The 21,693-nt window shown below is 37.4% G+C and overlaps 1 protein-coding gene across 1 annotated transcript in view; it reads left to right on the forward strand.

The window, feature by feature from the left end:
* Positions 1-18,936, forward strand: part of LOC139720269 (uncharacterized) — a 128,452-nt gene extending 109,516 nt beyond the window's left edge. The window contains exons 54-66 of the mRNA XM_071631629.1: positions 4,118-4,237; positions 4,414-4,530; positions 5,618-5,737; positions 6,070-6,717; positions 7,650-7,777; positions 8,617-8,827; positions 9,304-9,393; positions 10,020-10,147; positions 10,744-10,954; positions 11,400-11,547; positions 14,764-14,920; positions 15,347-15,433; positions 16,656-18,936. Of these exons, the coding sequence (XP_071487730.1) occupies positions 4,118-4,237; positions 4,414-4,530; positions 5,618-5,737; positions 6,070-6,717; positions 7,650-7,777; positions 8,617-8,827; positions 9,304-9,393; positions 10,020-10,147; positions 10,744-10,954; positions 11,400-11,547; positions 14,764-14,920; positions 15,347-15,433; positions 16,656-16,718 (2,228 nt within the window). The 3' untranslated portion in view covers positions 16,719-18,936. The remainder of the gene's footprint in view (positions 1-4,117; positions 4,238-4,413; positions 4,531-5,617; positions 5,738-6,069; positions 6,718-7,649; positions 7,778-8,616; positions 8,828-9,303; positions 9,394-10,019; positions 10,148-10,743; positions 10,955-11,399; positions 11,548-14,763; positions 14,921-15,346; positions 15,434-16,655) is intronic.
* The last annotated feature ends 2,757 nt before the right edge of the window (positions 18,937-21,693 follow it).

The raw sequence follows: 21,693 nt of genomic DNA on the forward strand, positions 1-21,693 counted from the left end.
ACCAGGTTTGATGAAAGCCCATCAATTTTTCCGTAGATACATCCGTACAGACCGGGAGACAGACAGGCAACCTGAAAACATATGCCTCTGGCACCATTCAGGGTGGAGGCATAATAATGAGACTCCTATAATGTGTCATGTATGTTTAAACCATATAAAATTTGAGACGGGTCACATTGAATCTCCCCCCTCCCCCACCCCCCCCCCCCCCCCCATTAGAATTGCTAAACACCACGGCTCTAGAAACATCTTTCCATTTTAATCCAGAAAGTAATCAACTCCCTGTTTTTAGCCGAGGGTGAGCATGAAGCCACTCCATGAAATGAAGATTAGCATTTTTTCTTTTGCAAAATATATGTGAAAATGTTTAATTTCATAGATAATGATAACTATTTATTCTGTCTTTTAAACTGTTGTCAGGTTATTCCCTTTCTTAGAATGCACTGGCCTTGAATATTTACAAGAATACTCTAAAGAAATATATAATAGAAAAAATACAAGAGAACGAACTTAAGAGAACTTGACTTCTATTCACTTTTATCTTCTTTTTTTTGGGGGGGGGGAGGGTGGATTATGGATGAAAATATGAATCTGCTAATGGATATAAAATACTCAAAGTATGCTTTCCATTATATTTCATACTATACAACATGGGGTTAGTTTGTATTCATATTTTAGATATTTCTTCACCATCGATAGCCTCAGTGCTTCAACAACACCTGCACACTTTGAATTGATTGTTTAAATAGAGAACAAAAAAAAAAGTCGCCTGATGTTTTTTTGTAGTAGACAGCCACACAATGTATGTCAATTTTGGGCAATCTCTGGCAATGCAATGTCATAAGTGGAGTAGCTTTGTGACACTTGACAAAAGCATGATTTTCTCACAAACCCTTTATGTATAATATAAGGATTGAAAAATAGAGTTTGTTCCAAAACCTGAGAAAACTCAACATATCATATCTGCTTTTTTGCATATAAAAGAACACTGGACTTCACTCTTTAAGAAGGCAGAAACTATTATCATTGCCCTTACGTCAGTGACTTGTCGAGGAATTGTGCATGTTTTTCCTAAGAGAAAAGAAATGTGAAATTCTCTTAAGGTTTTCCTTGAATTGTTCTACGCATGCGACTGCACAAATGATTTAAAGATTATTAACTTTTGAATTGAATGTCCGCTTTTCAATTTTTTTACTGATGTGTTCTTATCGTATAAGCCAGTTCGGGGTACCAGTTTGAGCATGTGCGAAAAAAAAAAGGTTATTTGTACCGAGAGACAGGTTTTTTTTTAATTTCACTGAGATAAGCATCTGTAATGCTAGGATTATTCGTGGAATCCTTATAAATGGTGCCTGCCAGTACATCCACTTGACAGCAAGCCTGGTATTTGGCAATGTTAACACACAAAAAAAGTTTGTTAACATAGTCAAAACAGCACTTGATAAAATAGATGATTCCCTAAGTGTTGATTGACGAACCATACTAGTCACTTCATCTGCACTGGTTAGGTTCATTCTTTCTTTGAATATGAGTTCCATAAATGGCTATGGTGGGCAAGCTGCTGCATTATGTCACTTTGAGTTGAGTGAAGTGCCTAACCAACTGAGAAAAATGAAAGGTCATTTGTACCTTTGTGCACATGAGCTATCTCCGGACTGGCTTATTGCAGCGCATTCACTCAATCCACATGTAGGTCTATATGAAGGTGGACTTGCCCTCTAACTCTGATTATAATTTTAAGCTTTCTTTAAGTAGGTTGTATAAAGTGCTGATATATTTGTGTAAGGTTTGGTGAAGATTAAGTGTTAAAATGATTGGAAGAGTTGTGAGACTGTATACATCAACACTTGAGGTATTTCTCACGCATGATCATAAATCTGTAAAATATTAATGGTAATAGTAATAATGATAATAATGATGATAATAATAATAATAGTAATAATAATATATTTTGCTCCTGATCATTATGCTTGTGATGGTGCCAATACCAATACCTGCTTTATGAATGTGAAAAATCGACTGCTCTTTACAATATTTTGAATGTTGGGGCTAAACTGCATACATTGTGTAATTATATTTATGGTGTACTGAGTACAATGTGCTTCTTGTTTCCATCGCTTGAAAAAAAACCCACAATGTATCAAAAAATTTGTCTCACAAGACATATTCCTTCCTCTTTATGTCCAGTTTGTAATACCACTGATTGGTTAACCTTATTTTCCCTTTCTGAGTTAACATTTTCTGTGGAATTGTTAATGTTAATTTGATGCAATGAAAAGTGTTTTCAGATGTGCTATTCTGCCCAAGATTTATAACTGGGACATATCTTTAGCTGTGTGCATAAAAAAGTAACCAAATTTAGATGTGCATTCTTCATTTTTTTATTCTTTTTTCACCTTTCTTATCATTGGTGTAATTATATATGAAAAACAAAATGTGAAATATACTAATTGTACAATGGGGCACATTTGCAAGCTCCCAATCTTGGAATTGGATGGAATATGTCAGTACAAGTAGTGAGTTTCAAATATATATGACAGAACTTTGCCATACCCTTCATTGTTTTGGCAATAACTTGTGTACCAGAAATCAGAGTTGACATATCGCTGTTAATGTCTAAGAGCGTCATAAAGGTGCTTTTGATTACCGTAAGATGTACCGGTAAATTCAAGGTGCATATCTATGATCCATTCTAAAAGTAGAAGGACAATGTGAAAGATATTTGTCACATAGTTTACTATTACTCTGCGCAAGCTTCAGGGATTTTTTGAATAAAAAGAATTAGTGCTTTTTGTCAATGTTGTAACTTCCTTTAAAAGAAGAAAAGGTAATCATGTGATGGAAAGAACGAATATTATTTTTCTTATTCAATGCACTGACCAAATTTCATACATTTTTGATTTACATTGCCCTTTTTATGACAAAATATGCATCTCGTATTAGAATTTGTAGAAATACAATGTATATTTCATGTTCACTTTAAAGTAAACCATGAAAAAGAAAATCGCTGTTAACTTGTCCCTCTTCCATGAGACATATATTAAAATGTTAATAATCTATATGTAAGTATGCACTGTATTCATCATGTTTATGTTCTATTTGTTGTTGAATTGAAGTCTCTGACTTCAGTTTTCGAAAGATTGTGGATTTAATTGACTGAGAAACTGTGTGTAAATCTACTGTATGCATGCTATTTTGCTTCATGTCTGGAGTGTTACCTTAGTTAATTGTGAAGTCAGTGAAGGCATCCAGTAGACCTTAGGTAATTGTTTGTGAAGTTAGTGAAGGCATCCAGTATATAATTATTTTGGTTTTAACAAAAAGGTTATAATTTTCACCATATGGGGTGCAGAAAGGTAACCCTATATAGAGACGTGTGCAAATTGTATTGCATCCTATATTGCGGTGACTTTATCACCCCATAGGGTGCAAAATTACAACAATAACAATATGAACCATAATGGGTGCAGGTATGAGGTGCAGAAGAGGAACCCTGTATAGAGGTCTATATTTGCACCTTTTTGGGTGTTGAATATAGGGTGCTAAATAAGAACCCCCAAAAATAGAACCCTAAATGGAGCCGCTGGTGTTACAACGATATGAACCAGAAAGGGTGCAAATTTGCACCTGAATTTTTGTTCACCCTATGGGGTGCAGAAAGGGAACCCAATGGAGGGGTGCAAATATGCACCCCAAAAAATAGAACCCTAAATGGAGCCGCTGGTGTTACAACGATATGAACCCTATTGGGTGCAGAAAGGGAACCCAATGGAGGGGTGCAAATATGCACCATATATGGTGTTAAATATAGGGTGCTACATAAGCACCCCCAAAAATAGAACCCTAAATGGAGCCGCTGGTGTTACAACGATATGCACCCTCTAGGGTGCAAATTAGAACCGTAATTTCTCTGTGTGTGCTTTCAAGGGTGCAATAAATAATGTTTGTACTTCCAAGGCATTGTTAACATGATAGTTAACTAAGCTAATCATTATTTTCAGCTACTAAATTTTCTCATGAAATGGTTCACTTTCAACGGAAGTCCCGTTTGTCAAACACTCAGGATTTCTTTTTTGATTTGTTGTTTCGGTGTTTATGACATCATTTGCATACGCAGAAGTCAACGAGTGTGAGGAGTTCGCCGACGTGTGTGGAAATGGTGTCTGCACCGACACCTTCGAGGGCTACAACTGCACCTGTGACTCGGGCTTCGGTGGTGATGGTGGTGATTGTACGGGTAAGAGCGCTTTTTTTTTCTCTCAGTCAACATGACCATGTGACATGAAATTGATATTGTGGGTTGTTGGGGTTTTTTTATTTGATGGCAAGCTCTGCGTTTCATTATGTTCCAAGACTCTGAAAATGTCTGTATCCATTAAGTATGTGCCATGCTTTATTTGTTTTGTTTTTCAGATATCAATGAATGCTTGACTGAGGAAAATAATTGCTCTCAGATTTGCTTCAACAATGAAGGAGGGTACACTTGCGGCTGCCACGCGGGATTTACCCTGAGCGCTGAGACGTGCGAAGGTGGAGTTCTTTATTTGACTTTACACAGAGCTTGATGCCTCAGACTGAAAATGAAAGATAAAAAACACCGGTGCAGACTATGAAATGTTAGATTTTGGTGCAGGCGTACTCTGAAACCTGCTATCAGGGCATTAGACTTACAGAAACGTGATTTTAGATAAGTTTTAGAAATTCATGCATATGGGTTCAATTTGAGAGACTGTTTGACTTTTTTTTCGTATTCTGAATCTTGTTACTCTACGGTGATCACGCTAGCTAAAGCCGTGACTGTCATGACTGTTGTGCAAATTACCCTGTCGTATGCAATATAAGTATAAGTACAGAAAACAATTGTGAGAATAAACAAAAATAACACATATTTTATCAGGTTATTTCTCTTTGAATTACACCTTGGGCAATGGTTCGTAAAGGTTATAGTCATGTTGGACAGCACCTCTGCATAATTTCTTTATGTCACAGACATCAACCTTTTCAATGTTTTTGTAAGATTTCAGTTTGTACTGAATATAAGACGCAAGTGAACACTGGCTGCGGCAAAAATGAATGGGAAAGCTTGTGATAGTGATGTCACAAGCTCCTGCAAAAGGTCGTATATGACTCATATATCCCTATAGTCATTCCCGTCGGTACCGGTACAGGAGGATAGTGGCCAATGTTGCCATGTTCAAATAAGCTGAAATAACAATCAAGACATTGATAACAATGACAAAACAAAAGCCCTGAGAATCATCGTCATTCGTCAAGGTTCAAACCAGGATACCCGCTATCTGAAAAAAAAAAGATAATGATAATAAAAAAATGCAGGATCATTGTAGGTAAGTACACTGTATCAAAGCATGATAACTTCTCTGTTGTCAAGTTCAACCTTGTAAAAACAAATAGTAACGATTGGGAATGTAACGACATTCTTACCCGAAAACATACAGAAGAACCGGTGGTAGGCTCTAGATCAAAATGTACCGCAACGAAAACGTGGTTGTAAAGAAAAAAAAAGACAAAATTATGAAATAAGTTTTGAAATTGTTATGTTTTTAGACGTCTTTATTCTTTTAAAACATCGATCATACCTCTATGATTGCTTTCCCAGATATCAATGAATGCGATGACGAGCACGGCTGTGACCACAGTTGCAACAATACAGAGGGCAGTTACGTGTGTTTCTGTGACGAAGGTTACGAGCTTCAAGCCGACGGCAGAACGTGCGAAGGTAATGAGTCTCCCCCCCCCCTTTCCTCTGCCTCCCCCATCCCCCCCCCCCTTTCCTCTGCCTCCCCCATCCCCCCCCCCCTCTCTCTCTCTCTATCTATCTATCCATCTATATATCTATCTTTCCTATCTTTTCTGTGAAAATCGCTTACACAAAACAAAGACAAAATAAAACTTGATGAAATGACCTCGGGCGTGAAGGCCCGCATCTAAGAATACTTAAAATCCGAGTGTAAAGTACAACGCGCACTGCATTATTATTGTTAGCTCAACTAACACCGAGTCAATGTGAAAGCATTTCAATATAAGCGATGCTTATTGTTCTTGATACAGCATCAGCAATTACTTCGACGCTGTCAGTCCCAGTTGGTCCTTCGAGCTCAGCAACACCTCCAGACCAGGAGGGATCAACCAGCCAAACGACTGCAGTTCCGGACGGATCAACGAATCCAACAACTTCGAGCCCAGATGGATCAACGAATCCAACGACTTCGAGCCCAACCACTTTAGTCCCAGAAGTTTCAACGGTCTCAATAATACCAACTTCAGTTTCTGATACGTCATCACCTGCACCGACCCCAGAGGTTTCGACCCCTTCCCAACAAACAGATGTTCCTGACGGGACAACCCTTCCACACACCACAGTCACGACCGCAGCACCGCAACCTTCATCTCCTGTACCTTCAACTGTGGCATCTTCCACTCTCTCAGATGTTTCGACAAGACCAGTAGACTCGTCAACGCCAGCTTCGTCGAGTCAAGAAAACACCGTTACCTCAACGACTGTCCAATCGTCAACGACATCAGCATCTGGACATGATGAGACCACCAGTAAAACAGACGATACCACATCATCAGGATCAACCCCAGCCCCAGAGTCCACTACGTCAGTACGTGCCGTAGTGGAAGTCACTGATAGTTCCACGGAACCTGCATTAGTGTGCGATGGAGGAAGAGTGGAAAGGAACGGCGTATGCGCCTGTAAGATAACCAGTTCCCCATAATTCTCAGCAAGTCCCTTGGGGTTTTACCTACCAAGTCCCTTGTTTTTGCTAATCAATCATGTATGTTGTGCAAAATTTCCTCTTAGAATATACCTTCACTTGCTGTTGTCCTATACTTGACTGTCATTGATCTTTGTTTACATTCAGGACCTGATGTACTTAGTCTATGGAGAATGAGTACAGGCCCAATTAACATACTCCTTTTAGAATAAAACAGGGAAAGAAAAATTTTCTTGTCTCTACCTGATGATTTTGCTCTAGCAATCCAGAGAGGATGTCCTGCTTTTCTTTCTTCCGTCCTTGTGCTTCAGTTGACAAGAGTTTGCTTTATCAAGAGATTTTGTCTCTTATCTTTATCGCATTCATGACTGCCTTTCTTCTCTGTGACCACTTTTGCAAGAAAATACATCTTCCAACATGCACCTTTAACAAGAAAAAGCGAATGAAGGACATTGTATAATGTAAATCCTTGCTCCTTGTCACTTGTGATAAACTCTAACTATTACCTTAATTCCGTCACTCAGGTACGGCAGATCATAAATTTCTAAAAGGAAAAGACTGAAACGCCTTATAGGAAAAAGTACAGATTCTTACATTTTCGTCGTTTCTTTTTTTTTCCTTTCTGTACTGGTGTAGTATGTTTTTACAAGTTCCACAAGCGGGATGTCAAGATTTCACAGCACCCACGCGTAGCCAGATTTCATCATTTTTTTTTAATTTATTCATATATATATTTATTTATTTATCCATTTATTTATTTATTTATTTATTTATTTATTTATTTATTTATTTATTATTTATCTAATTATTTAATTATTTTACTCAGTAAGGTCTGTTTTCGAAATTAGTATAAGAGACATGATAGTATATTTTCCCTTATATATGATTCGCTGCTGTCTTTTCTTTTAGACTCCCGACGATTGACCGGCGCAGTAACTATCACCCAGATTGATGGGAGCATCGCAACTTTAACGGAGGACTTGCAAAATTCGAGCAGCAACGCTTTCCAAACACTCGAAGAGAATCTCGCGTCAGCCGTAAGTGCATGTTTATGTATTTACCCTCTCCATGCAGGTAAATTCCACCTCATTTTTAAAGCAAAATGCTAGTAAATCAACTTGATACCGAGCCCAGATATATACGCGAGATGTACATGTACATATTTTTGGTAAATATCTAAAAGTTTTCTGAAGATCTTAGAGGAACTGTTGTAAGCTCTATCATAATGAACAAAAACTGTGAAATGAAACTTCTTTGGACTGAGCGTAACTGTGTTTCAATGTTATAGATGCAATTGACAAAAGACCTTTCACGGAAGCATGCAAGTTATGGTCGGCCTGTAGGAAAATGTGTATCCAAATGTGTTTTTTTTTTTTTTATCATACAATTTACTTTAACAATGATTGTGAGGTGGTTTTGCGTATCCAAGTACTCTGAAAAAAAAAAACTAGTAGAACGAATAGTTATATGATATGTATGTATATCATATACTTATACAATATGAATATGGCTCATAAATTAGCCACTTAAGACAAGTTAAGTGGCTAATTTTAATATGAGCCATATTTCCAGTGATAAGCAAGGTATCATGAATCAATAACCCAGACAACATACCTTTGCATTGCACAGTTTGGATAGAAATATCGTTACACTCGGGCCACTTGAGGTTGTTCAGAACTAATCCCATGACGATTAATGGCTTTATGATGTCACGCTTTAGTACTCTATCTGGAAGACAGGGTAGTAAAAGACATGTACTTCTTTGAAAAAAGAACTGTCGAATTGTTAAATTATCTATAGGTAGAGGGTCATTGCATGCACTTTTGGAGGAAAAGAAAAGATTATCCCTATCGATTGTGTTTTATGAATCCCTAAGATCATTGCCGAAGCCGGCCTGAACCCAGAAGACGTCGAGGTGACCATAACTAGCATAGCATCTGGAAGCATCATTGTTAGCTACGTTGTCTCCGTTTTTGGCAATACTACCAGTGACGTCGAAACGAATGTAGCTAGCTTGGTGGATTTGAATCCGGACATGTTGACCGGTGGTGGCTCCACCTTTCAGATTGGCTCGTTCGTTCTTAACGGTAATTCCTCGATTCTTTCCCGTTCGCAATTGTACCATATTTTTATTAAGTGCGCTAATACCATGGCAAAGTAACTTTGATAGCGCCGGGGTTACCATAGGATTGTATAACATCAACGTTGGGTAGTAAGATATGCCTAGACAAGAGTTGCGATTTCTTCAAAGGCTATACCTGAAGTAGGTGCTTTTCTCAAGCTGACAGCGACTTGAGGAGGTCATTGATCTCAGCTAAATAATTTTCAGTGTATTTTCATGCAGCTAATTTTTGAGACTTTTTTGCGTTCCTTTGTCGTGCTATGTTTGTACATTTTCACTCTTTCTTGAAAATGAAATAAACGAAACGAAACGAAACACTGGGTAAGAATAATGTCAATATAAAGAAATCTTAATGATCTTTGAATTTCACCTAGCGTTTTCTGTTTTTTTTTTTTTTTTTTGTTGTTGTTGTTGTTTTGTTCAAAATGCCCAATATCTCAGAAGACGCCGAGGTGACGACCACTGATGTATCCACTGAGACTGGATTGGTGTGCGATGGTGGAAGAGTGGAAAGGAACGGCGCATGCGCCTGTAAGATATTAAACAAGTTTCCTATGTATCACAGCAAGACATTTGTTGTCGATAATCAGTCAGTTGTGCAAAGTTCCGTTCAGAATATCACCTGTACTTTCTGTAGGCCTGTATTATGGCAATGTTATTCAGTGCTGGTGCTCTACGGTGAATGAGGAAACCCATACGCTTCTAGAACAAGTAGAAGGTAAAATCCCTGTTCATGTTTATTCATTTTCTCTGTGATCACCGTTTGAAAGAAAATGCGTAGGCGTTCCAAACACATTTAATTAATAAGTGCTAATAAAATATATTATTGAAATCCTTACGCCTTGTAATTATAGTTACATTGTTACTTAAATTCCGTCACCGTAATAAATAGAGTAAATCGTAAATGTCTGAAAGGAACGGACTGAAACTTTTAGCACATAGCACACATTTTCTTCATTTTTCTGTTGTTCTCAGCCAGTATACATTTTCACAACTTCTATAATGGGGATGTCAGGATTTCAAGTCAGCCTCGCGCATCCATATTTCATGACATTTTCCCCAGCAGGGTGCATTATTAGAATTAGCGTTAATGAGACGAAATTATTCCTTTTATTTTGTCCCATAATTTGCTGTTGTTTTTGTCTCTGCTCTAACAGTTTCTCAGCAGCTTATCGGCGTCGTCACTATCACCCAGATTGACGGAAGCGATGCGACTTTAACGAATGACTTGCGAAGCTCCAGCAGCAACGCGTTCCAAGAACTCCAAGAGAATCTTGAGTCAGCCGTAAGAGCATGTATTTGTATTTTCCACACCCATCCTTATCACGATTAAAAAAAAAAAGGAAAAAAAGGGAGGAAAAAAAGATGCCACCTAAATTTCCTTGATATTCGCCCGGGTATATACAATGGAAATGTACTAATTATAACGTGTGCAAATATCTACAGGTTTTCGTAACATCTTAAAAGAAGTCTGCAGTGCAAATACATGTTGATTTTTTTTTTTTTGTTCATGATATCCTCAACATCACTTATGTGGCCAAGTGAATATCTAAATGTTAACTATATACTATAAATGTGACATTTTATGCCATTTCTTCTTCAGACTTATAAGGAAAGCTCACAAATATGACCCAAAAAGAATACCTTCCAAGCCAACATTCTACCAGCGACATCGGAGTAAATCATTGCTTTTTTTACTTTTTCATGATCAACAAAACAATAATTCCAATGCAACTTTCCCTACACTGATCATAACTTGCATGTTTCTATGTTTGTAATATGAACAACAAAAGCCATTTTGTCAGAGTACTTTTCGAAAGAATGAGTGAAAGCGGAAGAAAAAAAAATATCCCTGTCGACTGTGTCTTGTGAATCCCTAAGATCATCGCCGAAGCCAACCTGGAGAACAGCGATGTCGATGTGACCATAACTAACATAGCATCGGGAAGTATCGTTGTAAGCTTTCTTGTCTCCGTTTTCGGGAGTACTGCGAGTGAGGTTGACTCCAGGGTAGCTAGCCTGATGGCATTGAATCCAGACACACTGACCGGTGGTGGCTCAACCTACCAAATTGGTTCATTCGCCATTAATGGTAATTCAAATTATCTCCATTTCTAACAGTAGCATATACTTTCCTGCATGTCACATCATGATTTAAATTCATTTGTAATGCAGAATAAGATACCAACGCAACTTCTGATTAATTCATTGGGGTAATCCCTGTGTTTAGATTTCTTCAATGGCAAGGCTTATAGGCTCCACTCTCAAGCTGCTGCTAATTGAGATGCGAAATGAAGTCAGTAGTGTAGGAAAATGTCTGCAACCGAATATGTGAGATGTTATTGAGCGCACTAGATATGAATGATACTTAATGATGTGATTAACTAGATGTGAATGATACATAAATTATCAATATCGATTGACAATACATAAATGAGTTGATGGTCTTCGTTCGTTATTTTGTGATAGATAACACAGTAAATAGATTTCTTTTCTGTTTGTTTTTGTTACCTATGCAAAATCAAACAAACATCCAGGTACGGGAGCCACACCTATTTCCACGGGTGCTATCATTGGCATCGCTCTTGGATGTGTATCATTCCTCCTGCTTCTTGCTACCTTCGCGTTGTGCTGTTTATATACTTCATATATCAAGAGGATGCAAATGAGGAAAGTTTTCCTAAGGTACCTGTTAAATATTCTTCTTGATCACATTATAAAATGTTCAAGTAGAAGAACTTACTGTACACAAAAAAAAACCCTGTAGAATTCTGACGAACAGTTGGTAGTAAAACTAAGAAAGCACTCGGAGAGCGTTATAACCCTTGCCAAGCAGCTCATTTTCACCCATATTATGATCCAGATGGTGACCCGGATCACTTCCAAAATTTGAATATCTTTTCCTTATGTCTTTATCAACTTTCCTTGTAAAGCCCCCGTTCCACTATGCGATGTAGCTACGCTGTTAGTGCGATGTTGCCGATGTTATCCGATCAATGCACGCTGTATCTACGCTCTGAACGATCTATACGATCTTATCACGCTGTTACCCAGTTCAGAGAGCTGAAAAGTGCCCGATGTGCCCCGATGTACCCCGATTCGACTGTGGGTCAGCAGTCAGTCAACTTATTAGCATCAATGCAGAACCGAAGAAATATACTGTGGACCTCGAAGATTCATTCTTCTTTTTTTTACTTTTGATTTTCAAAGTTGTTGTTGTTCGTTATTCTCACTACTCTTTCTTCATCAGCGAGCCCGTGCTTCTGTGCCTCCAGTGCCCTGGTTGTGACCCACCATTTCCCTCTCCTCTCCCCTCCCCCCCCCCCCCCCCCCTTGTCCACCTCGGACTTACTACCTTCTTCACTACTATATATTTCTATCCTCTCATCAATTTTTTCCTTACAAGACAGCCGCCATGTGTTTGTTAATGTGCGTCCGTATGTGTGCATGTATGTGTGTATTACTCTGTCTGTCATTTTTTTTTTTTTTTGCTATCGCTTAGGAAAATTTGTTGTTGTTGTTTTTTGCAATTATATATTTTTCTCTATGAGGGGACTGCATTCTAATACTATAAGCTCTGCTTTTTAGCAGTCCCCTCCATTTCCAGCAATATTTTGTACGCATTTACCACAGTGACGTAACTGTTATTTGTATCTCTGTTGATAATTTGCCTGTATCTCTTTTACAATGCTATTCTGTTCATCGCATTGTACAGTACTCTCCGCGTAATCGGGTATCGCTTAAACGGGTACTCCGTTTAATTGGGTAGTAATGTCAAAATCAGTTCCAGTGCACATTAAAATTACCTGATAATCGGGTTGCCTCTCCGCATAAATGGGTAAATAATTTTCTTCTTATCTAATTTCTACCAACATTTTATCGCATATACTTTAAGAACTCATGAATGTCAAAATTTCCACAGCTAATTGCATTCTCTGCTTAATTTGCAAAGAAGACCGATCATTATAATTGGGGAGTGATTAAACATGAAAACACATCTACCAGCACGACTTGCCACAGGTAAAAGAACATTACACATGTAGTTGGCACTCACATACGAATTGCATAGACAGACAGGAGTTGAACACACTAAATGCGCTCATCCCTTGCTCTGCAGCAACATTAACAATACAAGATGTTTGCAACAAAAACCAGGCCATGCACCAACTCCAAAATTTGCTTTTCCCCAGTTACTTCTCGAAAAGTAACCCGACGTTCTACATGACTAATGCACGCAAAGAGACGTGTTCATTTCGGAAAACGCCTGCATGTTAGCCAGGAGTCCATAGTCAAACGACAAAGTTTTCTGAAGACATATTGTCCATAAAAAGAGTGTAAATTATTACTCGTGACTGAGCAATAGTGTAAGGTATGTATAATGTGCCCTGAAAACACGCGCGTTAAGCATATAATAGTGTAGGTGTTTGGTGCAGTGTACAATGTACGTACACACACATTGTGTGTGTCAATTTTCAATGAGACGTGTTCTTCTGTTAATCGGGTACTCCGTTTAATCGGGTAAGAAACACCTTGCTCGAGCCTACCCGATTAAGCGGAGAGTACTGTACTGATTTCATGACGTCTGTGTATATGAGCGTTTCTTTGTATTTTTTATTATTTGTTTGTTGGAAGTGAAATAAATCAATTTGAACTTGAACTTGAAGAGCCTCCTCAACTCACGGTTCTTTTGCAGCAATGCATTGTATAAACAAAGACGTGCTGATTTTTCAAAGGATTTTTCTTGATGTCCTTGCTTTTATAGTCCGTCTTCCTCCAGTTGTAGATGATTTCATATTCTTCAAAATTCTGCTTTGTCCTCTTCCTCCTCTTTCAGCATCACGTGCAGTCTCTCTTTCTTCGCCTTTTGGGTAGCTGCTTCGCTGCTTTCTTCTCTTCTTTTTCTTCATCTGTTCTTCTTCTTCGAAAATTACAGCTAAAATTACTTCCCGTTCTTGTGCCGATGTTACTACGCTCAGAAAGACCTTGTTACGCTCATCCCGCTGCGTTTACGCCGTCATTACGCTCTCCCCGCTGCGTTTACGCTGTCACTACGCTCTCCCCGCTTGCCGTACGATTAAAAATATGTCAATTTTGATCGGGGAGATCGGGAAGAAATTTTGAACCGGTTCAAAATTTCTTCCCGATCTGAAAAACTGCCCGCTCCAACCCCGACCTCCACACGCTGCTGCTACGATGCTTCCGATCCCCGTACGCTTTTGCCGCTCTCTCCCGATCTGCTAGATCGGGACAGATCATTTAGATCCGTTCAAAACTTTTTGAGTTGTTTTGCACATAGATAAACATACTAACCGCAATCAAACGCCGGCAAAAACATATCTTTTTGACGGAGGTAATTATGAGTGTTTCATTTCTTCCTGTCAAAATTTACAGATTTGTTTCCGTACCTTGTACAGAACTTCTATTTTGGTATAATAGTCTACTACAAATTACGGGAAAGATGTTACTTTATAGAACATTCAAACTTAATGAATTGAAATGATATATTCAGAAATTTAAGCTTTAGTGTTTCTCCAAATGCAAAGACAGTTTGATGTTAAAACCATAACGCATTTTGCATCTACTCAACATACACGTCAGCCGCATAATTGGCATTAGGAGTAGATGAACTAGATCTTAATTTGATAATTATAATACGCTGATAACTTGGAGAAAAATAATGACCTATTGCTGATGAGTTTCATTGTGTTAAGTGTGTCAAAGAATTAGTCAGGGGCCTTGATTAATTCAGCGCTAGACTCATGCTACCGCCATCCAATGCCAAATTCATTATATCAAATTGTCAAATCTGGAAGTCTGATACGATTAAGCGAGTAATAGTCTACGTAATCGTGACTTACCGATGTTCTTAAATTCACTGATTTGTTTAAAAATTGCAAATAGCACCCCATTTAGGACACATTTGAGAGACGACGGATCCTCGCTTGACAGCGAACAGGAGGCGGTCCAACGGTCCATGGCGCGGATGAATCTTCACGGAGATCGCTCTTACATTCCAGGCCCACCGGTGGCTTATGGCATAAACACGAAGCTGAAACAGGTAAAAATGATGGGTATATACCGTCAAGTGCGTGATATGAAAAGTCTCGCGTGGCAAGAACAATGAAAACCATGGCTGAAAGAAATGAACTTATTGTTGACATCTCCATCGTATCACTGGCGTTTAGAATGAGTGAAACAATGGGTTTATGGTCCAGGTTTGAGTTTTTTCACTTTGTCTCCCTCTACAAATGAAAAATTTTATAAGATCGCAACTGCTGATCTGTAATTTTTTTTTTCATTTGTAAAGGGAGACAAACTGAAGAAACTCAAACCTGAGCCTTCACCTGAATAATATCTTTCTTTCAATGGGTTTATGGTTATTTCTTTATTCTACATCTATGGATTATGTGAATGTTACATAATACTCTGCATAACTAGAAACACCGTGGTGTTTATTACACCTTTCGACCTTCTATTTTGACAGAGACATGATCCACACTACATGCAGACAAACTTCAGGGTACCCTACGTGGTTGATGGAAGCGAGGCGTCTTACAGCGGAGCAAGTCGGGTGTGCTGAAACTTCACTAATACACTTTTCTTGTCGAAGTCGAACGTAATTCCAAACGTCAATCTCTGCGGTCATGATTGTCATAAGCTATAAATCGATACGATATGATCTCGTTCTTTCAGTTGGGAATGGCGCTGGACAAGAAGTGCAGTAATAAGCCAGTTCGTAGTTCTACTTTGCGAATGAGCAGAAAAAGGTCATTCGCACCAAGACGCACGATGGTTTTTAAATTAACGGAGAAAATCATCTGGCATAATGTAATGATTATTCATGCAATCCTTGTAAATGATACTTGCCAGTACATCCACCTGACAGCAAACCTGGTATTTGGCAATACGAAAAACACATGTTTTGGTGCATTCAATACAAAACAAAGAAATGGATGCAGCTTCCCCCAACGGTTGTTTGACGGACCATTCTTGTCACCTGGTCTCACTATATGCAAGATCATTTTTTTTTTAACACGAATTCCATACATTGTTACGCCGGGTAAACTTACCGGTACGCATTATGTTGCTTTGAATACGAGTGAAGTGCTTAACCAACTGAGAAAAAAGAAAGGTCATTTGTACCAACGCGCACATGAGCTAATTACGAACTGGCTTATTGCTGTGGGGAGGTGCTTTTTGAGTCCATGTGGAAGACATTGAGAACTGTGAACTCGGAAGAGGATAAACGTTGGACGAATCATTTCTCCAAGAATTATTGAAATTTTACTCATACAGCACAAAATCTGTAAAGAGCTTTGCAGTATACTTAACTTAAGCAATATGAAGCAAGCGGTTAAAAAAATCATCCGAATCAAAGTTATTGCCTGCGTATAGATTGCAGTTAACATGATTAACATGGGCGCAAAGGTATTAGCAGAAACTTTCATCCGTCTTGAATAGACATTGTAGGACAAAGCCATCAAAGTATGGACGACAAATACAATTTGCTCGTTAACTATACGCAATATGGCTTTTCCCGCCTGCTTCTTTTAACCAAAGAAAGGAAACAGGCATGGCAAAAAGGATGATGATAATAATAGCGGCGGCAAGAGTAGTGTCGTTACTGGGTGGATACAGCTGCCTTACATTTGCAGACCCCGTCAGGGTAGACAAATCTAAGTGTATCAGAAAGTTTAGGGAATTATTGTTGACTTTGTATCATAAATACTGTTTTATGCGCATACAGTCTGATGCAGTGCGGTATTACCGTGTTCTGTTTTTTCATATTTCAGAACCGCGTTGAACGCAATCCGCTACACGCTGGCCAGAAGCATTACCACTATTGGATGGACTGAGACCCAAAGACGCCTGACTCCGGAATGGCTTGAATAGATTTGATTACTGGCAAGAAACGAAATGGAAATCCTTCGATCAACTATGACTTTACTGATAATGACAGACAAAATGTATACCGGCAGAACTGGAGAATTAATAAACACTAAACCCACTAAAAACACAATACGTATTTTCACGAGTGCCGTTACGACAGGGATGCAGTAACCGTATCTCTCTATACGGTTACTGCATCTAACCTGTTCCAAACTAAATCCTGAAATCCCCATAGACTTAATACACAAGCCACCAGGTTCCCGTATGGAACGGGTTAAGATACGGCTACTGCACCCCTGTCGTAACTGCACTAGCGAAAATATTTCACGTCGAATTTTTACAGTTGAGTGAACGGCAAATATCTTAACAATCAGAGTTAGTGTACTTGCATCAGTAGCATCAATATGTGCTAGAGCCTATCTTATCGAGCATTACCGCTGAAATACGTATACACCAACTAATGAGACTATTGAAATGCACTATTCAGTTGTAAAGCTTATGAGATTATTATTACAGTTGTATTATCATTATAGTCTGCTATGAACATTAATGCATTAATACTGATTCTATCACTGTGGTAAATTGTAAGTAATTGTCATTATATTGCTATCTATGCGCTCGAATGGATTTAAAAGAATAAAGCCGTCATTGAATGAATGCTTTTGATTTCTTTTGGAAATGAAAGTTTATATGGCTATGAAATCCTTGCTTGTATTTGATAATTATAGTCAATCTTATCAGGAGACAGTATACATGATAAACATTTTTTTTTTCTCTCTTTGCTGTCGCTCGGTTCAAGACTGAATACTCACAAGATATCGTCAATTACGTTCACACAGGCCTACATCTACCTGGAATCCCTAATCAAAACGTCCTGTTTGATTAGTAATCATTTAAAAGCTGTAAATATTAGATCTCTTATACGAGTGACAGTTTATTATTTGACCCTCTTTGTTGAAAATCAGTCAAAAATTACACACAATCGTTTACTTGCATGAAAAGTCACAATTAACCTGATTGTTTTGCAGGTAGAATCTAGTTTATGACGAACGCTGTACTATTTATTTCAAGCAGGAAGATTTACAATCTTCTTTATATTGAAACCAATCGTCTTCCTCTTGAAATGATTTTGCACATCACATAATCTTAATTGCCACTTCGCAACATTGTTATCATTGTACTCAGATGTTGCAGTATTCATCAAACTAAATTTTTGCATTTCCCTCACTAATAGTTTGGACACTTGTTTGTGTTAATGCAAACTCACAATGATCCTTTTCTATTGAAAACGACTGTTCACCAGCTCGTTTGCTGTGATTAAAAACTAAATAGAAAACAGAGCAGTCACAATGTTGTCAGCGTAAAATTCACTTTTTTTCTTTTTAGTTTCGCTTCAGTTCTGAAGTCTTTAAAATCTAAGACTTGAACTTCATGCCGACTGACATGCGTCCGCAGGGTATTAGGCATGCATAGATCCAATAATTTTAGATCGAGTGTGTCGTTACTTCTACATGAATTATTTTCCAAGAGATCGTGATGGCTTTCTTAAAGCTGACGTTCTATTACTGTATAATGTCCCAATGCGTTATAGAAGCTCGATTAATTCATGTATGAAATGATGCCAGCAGATCCATTGGAATAATAGCACAAACAAGCCCACACCAACCAGCACAGACAGAGAGGGTTTACGTCTTTTATCATTGTACAATTATCTGATTATATATCCTGCGTTTGTGATGTAATCTTTATTCACCTTATCAAAAAGTATTATATGGCACATGTTTATGCATGAAAAGAATATATAAATTATAAAGACATTTTGTTATAAAAAGAAATAATAACTAATAACACCAGAATTCGAAACGAAATACGTATTCTTCGCAGATATCTCTTTATTCGTGATTCACTATATTTTATTTATTCTAAGGCATAAATAACATTTTCATCATTGAGTTTGCCAAAAGGACTACGGAAAGTGACTTGCTTTACAACTTATGCAATGCAATGCAATGCTCAAATGACTCCATCAAAAATTGACAAGATTATTACGTGAAAGAACTACGACAACGTCCATATAAGCCACTAGGCTGTAATGACAGTTTCATAATTTGCAAGTGGTAGTTGTTGTTTTTCACATGCATTGACAAGGAGCGTACAATGTATTACCAAAAAAAAAAGAAAAAAAGACGGGGTTGAGTTATAATTACAAAGAAATATATATATATATATATATATATATATATATATATATATATATATATATAATCGAGTCATTTACCTATGCATGTATCCAAGATCATTTTGACACAAAACAAAGTTGTGTTAAGACCAAAGTTTACTATCTTATTGTTTCTTACAGGTTTTCTTTTTAATTCAAACATATACGTGTCATGAACATTTCCTAATTTCATTCAAATTATACAGAATGGTGCATGGTTGTTCACAAGGAATAAACGGGTTAAATGTTGTCTTATTTACGCTTCTGAACTTACATTTTTATCAATTCATGTCATATGTATTTTTTGTCTGTGCGTGTGCGTGTATGTGCGTTTTGTTTTGTTTTGTTTTGTTTTTTGTTTTACTCCAATTAAAAAGCTAGCGTTTATTTCAGGTTTTTTTGTTAATCAAATGGGAGGGGATGGGGCAAGGAATGACTCCTCTCGACTCCTTAGTTAGCAGTGATAAGGTTTTATGCATATTTCAGTTTATATTTATTAACCAATCGGTTACATTGATTACGTCTTTAGTGGAGAATAAGGTGCTGAGACATCAATTAGTTAGTTTGAAGTAGACTTCATTCTTCTTTTCTTCCTTCTTTATTTCAATGAGACATGTACAAAGTCCTCAATACAATCTTAAGTGTGTCATATTGGAGGCCTAATGCACTACATATACAGATTCTGCAAAGTGGGATTATACACGTATCTTAGTAACAAATATTGCAGACTTAGAATGCTCTATTTTTTCTAGACCATGTATCCATGGCAGGATCTGTAGGTGGAACTTTACGAAAGAGCACCTATGCAACAGAATATATATTGCGTGACTGATTTTAATCTCGCAATTTTTGAGATTGTCGTTAAAGTCAGAGTTTCAGCTGCCTTTCTTTTCGTAAAAAAAAAAAGATGATTCAGCTTCATCTATCTTGACAATTATTTCTTAAGTTCAACTTGTATATTGGATGAAATGCTTGACGGATGTCTTGGTTGGTTGGTTGGTTGGTTGGTTGGTTGATCATGATTGACAATATCGATGACTTTGCACAGAATAATGATTGGCTGACCAAGAGAAAGTGTGCAATATCGACAGATATAAGACAAACGGCAAACATCAACACGATTAATATGAATGTAGTATAATGAGTATAACAAGCATGAATTTAGTTGTAAGAATATGTCCAATGTACAACATAATTATGATTTGATACATATATAACACCGGTTGCGGTGTTATTTTTGTTAATTTTGGCATCCAGATACGATGGAGTATAGTCTCTTTAGTCTTTCTCATTATCTTGCTGTCCATCTGTAGCAATGATAACAGAAACCAAAATTGTCTCGTAGAAATATTAGAACAATAGCTACCGACCATCCACCACCAGTATAGTTTCCTGCTTCTCAAGACGAAACCACTAGGTCGAACAAAACAGCGCGTACTCGATTTATGTTGTCTGCGTGCATGTGTGTAGTATTTCCCTATATACCTCCGCGCTGTAATCTCTTCTGACAGCTCCAACTGGGTATAGTCGAGAAATGCTATAGTCACAGACAGAGACAGACAGACAGACAGACACACACACACACACACACACACACACACACATACATACAACTATACTGTATGGTCTGAATGTTTGTATAACTTTGCATGTATTTTTCTCATTTATCCTATTTAACCTTCATGTACTATGGTATACTCAACACTTTGCCCCTTTTCTACTTTCAGAATTACATGTAAAACGTTGCACAATCTTGTTTTTGTATTGTTTTACACACACAATTTTAATCGCTTATGCTAGACTTTTCAAATTTAGTGATTATCATAATAATAAACTGTAGTGTTGCAATAGCCATGCAATGAGAAAATTTTAATGGCGGCACAGACAGATATACTTTTGAAAATAAATGACATAGTGCACTTAATTGCACCCCATAATACCTATTGTTGGGATCATTATTTAGGACTTGCTGTTTGGCTGGAAAATAAAACATTACTCACAGTTTAATTTGTCTAAATTTCAATACTCTTCTAACTCGTTGAATAGTATTCGGATGTTGTAACTGTTAAGGTACTGTTTACCACTGGGAGCAGTGATTTCAAAATTGTTCGAGTTATCACATTTTGATGTACATGCGTGTACCTAGGTCATTTCTATCACATCTATACCATGCCTGCCTTCGACAGCCCCAACAAGAATATTGAATCACTTGAAATTGCTACTAAAAATATGATTGATAGGCAAGGAATCTTCACTTCATCTAGCGATTTCTGTTCTGGTATTGGTATGAAACTAAAAGCATTGGAATAAACTTTTACAGCTCATTGATATCATTATTTTTATAAGACTCCCAAAAAGGATGCGATTTTCTTTTAACTATTATAACTTTATCTCATGAAATTATAACTGTTGTTGATGAAATTCTAAAAATACAATTTCGGGTATTGATGATATTCAAGAAAGGTATAGTGATGTATATGTAATTCCTTAATATGTATTCTTTTTACAAGTGTCTTGAATGATTGTGTAGCCCATGACATAATTTCTGCAAAATGAAAATTGCCGGAGTTACACCCATTCCTTAAAAAAGGGGGCAAGCAAGATGAAATTAGCAATCATTGTTATAGACCAATTTCAATTCTATCTGTAGGCCTATTGTCTATGATATAAGAAAAATTGTATTTATCAAAGATTCTTTTCTTTTCTTTTTTTTTAGCCGTCAG

This window comes from Diadema antillarum, unplaced genomic scaffold (genome assembly GCF_040938485.1).
Source record: "Diadema antillarum isolate AM-2024a unplaced genomic scaffold, OU_Dant_1.0 scf00000125, whole genome shotgun sequence".
NCBI lineage: Eukaryota > Metazoa > Echinodermata > Echinoidea > Diadematoida > Diadematidae > Diadema > Diadema antillarum.